This window comes from Haliotis rufescens, unplaced genomic scaffold, assembly GCF_023055435.1.
Source record: "Haliotis rufescens isolate VD_foot unplaced genomic scaffold, xgHalRufe1.0.p SCAF_7, whole genome shotgun sequence".
Taxonomy (NCBI): Eukaryota; Metazoa; Mollusca; class Gastropoda; order Lepetellida; family Haliotidae; genus Haliotis; species Haliotis rufescens.
The window spans coordinates 12,596,824-12,603,946 of NW_025964361.1; the positions used below are offsets into that span (position 1 = coordinate 12,596,824).

Genomic DNA, 7,123 nt, shown 5'->3' on the forward strand with positions numbered 1-7,123 from the left:
TCTTTCATATTACAGTAAACTATGGTTATAACAAACTCAAAAGGACAACTAATTTTAGTTCATAATAACCCTAGGTCGTTAATAGGTTATATACAGCATATAAACAGTAAATGGCCAGGATTAAAAAATTAGTTATATCGGTCAGTTTGTTATAAGCGTGTTCGTTCGTAGTTTACTGTTCTATACCGGTAAATTAATCTGTCATGTCATAGTACAATAAAAGAATAGTAGGGATGTCACTATATGATACATATTGCGCTACTTTGTTCACAACAGGACACATGTCGCATTACTTAATTTAAAGCAACTCTTGCGTGAATATTTATATTTCATAGGGCATAAACGCTATTAGCCTGAATATCTGGTCCCATACTGGTCAAATATTAATGTCTCCTTCAATCAATACTTTAAAAGCTTAATTCAGATAAAACTGAAGTGCAAACATAGGTACTACCTATTATGAAATTCCCTGTTTGCACCTCAGATATGCTCCCCGAAATTAAAACAATCATATGTGAATAAATGGGTCCATGTTATGGATGGTAACAAAATAGTGTTCTTTGTATACATCTGGACTTGGGATTTATGTTTATAATCTATTTGATTAGTTTTAGTCACATTTATATTCAGTAATATTATTTTATTTTTGGCGAAATAATGTGTGAAACAGCATGCTTAACACTTACGACTTCAATTTACCCTGTTCCATGGGGTCCGCTTTACCCTGTTCCATGGGGTCTGCTTTACCATATACTGTTAGAGCACTAACTCACTAATCCTCAGCAATCACGATCAGATTACTGCTCTTGACGCCTTGAAGTGAGCATGTGAGTATGGTTTACGCTGCTTTTAGCAATATTCCAGAAATATCATGGTGAGGACATTTCTGGAATCGAACCCGGCGTGACAAGCGAACGCTTGAACCACTAGGCTACCTGACCACCCCTTGGCCCCTTGAACAAACCTTAGTTACCATATAATAGATACATATATCTTAACTGCTATGCTTTGACACGTTAAAAGTCATACTTGTTTAAGTTTGACTTTTATACGTCAACATTTATTTTTCGCAATGCAAATAGCGGAAGACTTGAGTGAGTGAGTATTGTTTTACGCTGCTTTTAGCAATATTTCAGCAATATCACGGCGGGGGACATCAGAAATGGGCTTCACACATTGTACCCATGTCGGGAATCGAACCCGGGTCTTCGGCGTGACGAACAAACGCTTTAACCACTAGGCTACCCGACCGCCCCGCAGGAGACTTGAAATGATAAATCGTCACGACTACTGATGTTTACTGTTTAATCACAATTTTTAATGACAAAGTTTGTTATCTCTTTTTCGTTCACTTGAGGCGATTAGGGTGTAACGACTGATCAAACAGTGGGTGCATTAGAATTGTCCAGGACTCAGCAATATTCCAGCCATATGACTACGGTCTATAAATACTTGAGCCTGGACCAGACAATCCACTGATTGACATCATGAGCATTGATGGACACAATTGGGTTACATGCCATGCATCAGCTAAGTCAGCGTGCCTGACAACCCGATCCTCTCTGTCACCTCCTGTGACAAACAGAAGTTGCTGAAGGCTAATTGTAACCAAGATCTTCACGAGGACAAGGAATGGTGGACACATGAGGACTTTACCCAGAAAACATTGGGGGGAGATACAGAAACCTTCTCATCACGCAACTACAATACCAACAGTGATGCAAAATTAACCTCAAGCATTAATATGCACAACTTGAAATAGTGATAACATACCTGGACAACCCCAAAAAGGCCTGAAATTCTACTGTCCCTATGGATACCTTTAACATCAGACAAACTGACTCGGCTAGCACCAATCTGGATTCTTCCATACCAGTACAACTACAGCAATATCAGTACAACTATATCAATATCAGTACAACTATAGCAATATCAGTACAACTATAGCAATATCATTACAACTATAGCAATATCAGTACAACTATAATAGTATCAGTACAACTATAGCAATATCAGTACAACTATAGCAATATCAGTACAACTATAATAGTATCAGTACAACTATAGCAATATCAGTACAACTATAATAGTATCAATACAAAAATAGCTACCATATTCGACATAATAAGCGCCCAGGGTGGCTCTCAAAATTAGAAATAGGGGGCTCTTACTAGAATATTATTTTGGTGAAAAAAACTGAGTTGAAAGATAAATATCGTTATTTATGCTGAAATATTTATGTACAACAGATATATTTTTCCATAATTCAATTACCCATAATTAAGGGTGCATAAAACACATTATAGCTAAAATGGATAGAATTATCATTAAACCGCCCGCACGTTATCAGAAATGAGCGGGCCACTGTAACTTGATATTGCCCTCATATTGCTTGACGACGGGCCATTATCAAGCCCGTTAGGTGACGTCATAGGGTAGAGAAAGTGACGTCACGTATTATAGTGACGTCATCTGGTTTGTTCTATGACGTTTCCATGTTTGTAAAATGGGGTCAGTGACATTCGTGTTGATTGCAGTAAATGTTTCAAAACCGATGTTGTTTCTTTTTATTTGAGAACAAATTCCATCCATTTTAGCTATAATAACGGTAACGCGCTTTTTCAGGGCATTATCATATGCAGAAGCCCTCGGTCTTTTCAACTGCCCTTCTTCGTCGGGCAGTTAATGGAAAACCTCGGGCTTCTGCAAATGATAATGCCCCGAAAAATAGCGTTATCCTTATATGAGTGCTTATCATACGCGAATAAATAAGTCTTGTGTACATTGATCAATCGGAAGGGGTGCTGATCATGCTAATTGGGATTGTTCACTAGCCAATTTCTTAGCAAATGTCACCGTGGGCGCTTATTAGAGCGGGGCGCTTATTACGTGGAATACGGTATATCAGTATAACAGTATAGCAATACCAGTACAACTATAGCAGTACTATGGCAATAACAGCCCATGCCCAGAAGGTTACACTTACTATCTTGAACTTATCCCACATCATTTTCACTGAATTTTAGAGTTATAACACACGCCTTTATTACCAGAATTTACTGGCCCAAACATAATTTTACTTGCCTCGGGCTTGGGACTAGTTGCTAAAGTTGCAGACTACAGTAGAGACATTACTGCACTACTATGGTGATAGTCCAAATGTCCACAACAGTAACACCAGCCAACCATCCACATGGTATATTCCATGTTGGGATTATTGTAATCACCTGTGTGACCTGAGCTGTGTATGTCAGTCATGTTGACCCACTGTGCGTTCAGACCACACCTACTTGACAGCAAATCAACACCCAAGTCAGCAACACTTCAAGAATTTGAAAGTTGTAATAACTCCAAATTAATCGTAACAAGGCTTACCATCTTGCCCTAGGCCTACATGGCAGTAGGAAGAGAAATTTCAGTCATGTGAGCTAGTCAATGCTGTGCCACGCCTACTTTCAAACATGTCCCCTGGCATGATTTATGTGCCCTAGGTTACCGGACACACCTGAGTGAACCCACAAAATGTGGGTGGGGCACTTGACATCCCCAGGCTCTGCTCCCCTTGCCTGCCAAGACACCACAATAACCCTTTGTGCATTACAAGTCACCCTGGCACAGGGCCAAAACACTGAGCTTATTGCCCCTTCTCACAGCTAGGGCAGGGACAGGGTGAGGAGGGGAGGGGGGGCTGATGTGAAAAATACATAAATAACAAACATGTTTTATTATTCTAATATAGTTTTACGCATGGATGAGATTTGATATTAACATGTCTAGCATTGAAATTGATATCTCAAGGTATTTATATTGAAATGAATATTTTTCAAATGAAACTATATCAAAATTATATTTGCTGGGAGAGCACATATACTTGTACTAAACCATGTTAGTGTGACAATTTCATCACTACTGCATATATATGACAATAATTAATAACCTTCCTTTTTTGACTTCTAAATAGTCTAATAAATTGTGAGATTCAGAAGTTCAGCTGATTCCAAAAATTACCTTATTCTTCATCAGTTACCAAAAAGAAGTGTTATACAATTTGTAAAAGACCTACATATTAATGCCGTGCCAGTGCCCTACTCGCATGACCTTTGCACTATTTCGGTTCAATGAGACCCACTTCCGCATCAAAACTGACAGCGGTCGAGGTTTTTTCAGCATGCAATACTTGACAGAGAGCATGCACACATCGAAATGAAGGGCCAAAAACAAAGAATATTAATGGAAACTTACTCAGATTCTCTGTTTTCTGTGATGTAGTAGGTTTCAGCTTCTGTAATAGAACAATAATATATAAAATACACACGTATGATTGAAGACGATTCCCTGCTGACGGCGTGTGTATTCAAGTAAACAAATGACCGGCTCAACAAAAAGTGATCAGCTGATTCCGTTATGAGTACAATTCACACGTGTTGTGAGATGGGAGGCCTTGCTGAAAAAAACGTAGATCTGCACGATACATGCTCCGTGTTTTGGCACTGTGCCTGTGCTTCACGGGCCTGGCAGACGAGCCACACTTGCCACAACTAACACGAAAACGTAGGGCGAGATCGAGAACGACCGTGCAGTGTTCTGCTGCAGGGTTTGTCGCGAGAAACGCCCACCTCTGCCGTGGCGCGATACTCGTTGAAAATTCAATCAGTACATACCTTCTATTCTTTCGCGGACTTTTCGGGTTACCACAGATCTTTTACGTTTCCTCTGTTTGGAAGAAGTATTGTTATTCGAGCCCCTACTACCCGCTATGGATGTCCTCGCCACACTATCCGCCATGTTGATATGAAAGCCACGCCTGACATCCGGGCATCGCCTTGGACACACCCACATCGCGCTCGGCAGCCGGGCTGTGACGTCACAGCAAGGTGCTGGCATGACTTTATCTAAACTCTTAGCCTTTCTACTTTGCACAGAATAGTTACCACTATGCACTTACCTAATGATTAAGGTGCTCTCATTCAACGTAGTACACATATCTTGCTATTGGATATACACGAGACAACTAATTGCCTTAGAGGCTCGTGAAAGAAATCCCCTACAATTAACTTTAATTGAAATTGACATATTAATGACATATTTACGAATGAATGAACTCACGAATAAAAGATACTTATGAATACCTATAATATGATATACTTAATAAAACGTCTCATAAATGTGACATAAATTTGTCTATAGGCAGTGTAGCTACAATTGATTGTTGAATTGGTCACAGAGAAACCTCTTCATTCTTCATTAGTTTCCATTTTTGCATAACTGCTGCTCTTCAGCATGTCGTCCCGCTGTGTGTCAAATGTCATCGATGTGGGTGCAAGTACGAAGTGAAATAAAACGCAGTCTGTGTGGCTTCCGGTTAGGAAAACTATGACATAGTCAAGCGAAAAGTAAACTTTCATGTAATTGTGTTCTGTAACCCCAAAATAGTCGACCAGAGAGCATGACACTTAATATCAATCAAGATAACGCTTCTTAAAACACGTAACTTTGTACATACTAAAAGTAATATAGGCGGAACCCCCTCCATTCTCTTTGGAAAAAAACAAATTTACTGTTTTAGACAGTAAAATTGAATGAGAGAGAATTTGGATATTTTGGACCCCTCCCTTTTAAATATAAGCATAAACGATTATTGTTCGGTTTGCGACAAATTATTTCGCTTTCTTTGGTGCAATAACTTGTACTGTGTTCTTTATACTTTCAGTGAAATCATGCATGCATTGAAACCGGATGCTCATTTATATACAGTCGTCGGCAGACCTACAAGAGCTACTGTTCCCTTGTCAAGATCAGGTCTCGCGAGATGTTAATGTCCTCACAGCCACATACATTGAATATCAAGAGTTCAGTTAATGTATGTGTGTGTGTGTGTGTGTGTGTGTGTGTGTGTGTGTGTGTGTGTGTGTGTGTAAAATAATTGCGAGACATAAAATGTCGGAAACATGCTCGTGTACACTATACAGTGGAATCTAGTTCATCTGAACAGCAGTTCCCAGTGAAATCGTCCGGATTAACGAATTTCCGGATTAACGAGGCATAGGTTAAAGACGTCCCCTAAAATAACGTTCCCAGCAGCTAAGGTCCCAGATGACAAGGCTTTCGGATAAACGGGATCCGGGTTAACGAGGGTTCACTGTACGGCGAATGTTATTGACACGGCATGCACGTGTTGGTGCGGAAACACGCACTTGCCGTAAATTCCTTTAGATTTGGTGTTTCTCTTCCCTATCAATTGTCACAGGTTACACAAAGATGTATCAATTACCTTGTTATTTGGCACGTCACATAATACGTTATCAAAAACCGACCGTGATAATAATTTCCTCGTGTTACAACGTGTGTTTTAGCTGTACCTCAACTCGGTCCACACTCTTAATGTCACCCCACAAGAACATCCAACCATAACCCACCCGTAGCCCCATCCCATAGTCACCAGTAATTGAATTTAATATTTACTTTTCATGTCAGTTACATACATAAAAAAATGTAAGTTAAAATAAGAACAACAAAGGCGTGCATTCGGCAATCATCGGTAATTTCCGCGATTGGTTAAATTCGACCCGCCAGCAGCATGCTGTAAGAATATATAACCGAGAACATATAGAAAGTACTGTTGAGGTAATTGAACTTGTGATCAACGAACCGTGACTTGATGTAAGCTGGAGTTACTCGACTGACTCCGCTCCTTGCCCATATATATGTATATTTACACAAGAGTTTATAACAAAATCTGAAGACCGGGGAGGGCCACAAAAGAAATATGACAGTCTCTTGGAGAGGGCCAAAGAGAAAAATGCACAAATTCGGAGAGGGTCATGAAAAATGGATATTTTTACAATAAATTATATAAAAACTGTTGCATGTTGTCTTGACGGAGAGGGACATGAAACAAAACGTATACACAGCCAAGAGGCGGGCCATCCAAAAGGGATCCAAAAATATGACAAGCATCAGGGGAGGGTAATTATTTTCGGGGGGCGGTCGGGTAGCCTAGTGGTTAAAGCGTTCGCTCGTCATGCCGAAGACCCGGGTTCGATTCCCGACATGGGTACAATGTGTGAAGCCCATTTCTGGTGTCCCCCGCCGTGATATTGCTGGAATATTACTAAAAGCGGCG

General features: G+C 40.1%; 1 protein-coding gene across 1 annotated transcript in view; it reads right to left on the reverse strand.

Annotated features, from left to right (window-relative positions):
- The window catches only part of LOC124141900 (zinc finger protein mnm-2-like), a 69,102-nt gene extending 64,280 nt beyond the window's left edge, over window positions 1-4,822 (reverse strand). Inside the window, exons 1-2 of the mRNA XM_046510093.2 lie at window positions 4,662-4,822; window positions 4,243-4,282 (exon numbers count right to left, since the gene is read on the reverse strand). Coding sequence (XP_046366049.1) covers window positions 4,243-4,282; window positions 4,662-4,785 — 164 coding nt within the window. The 5' untranslated portion in view covers window positions 4,786-4,822. The remainder of the gene's footprint in view (window positions 1-4,242; window positions 4,283-4,661) is intronic.
- Between the last annotated feature and the right edge of the window lie 2,301 nt (window positions 4,823-7,123).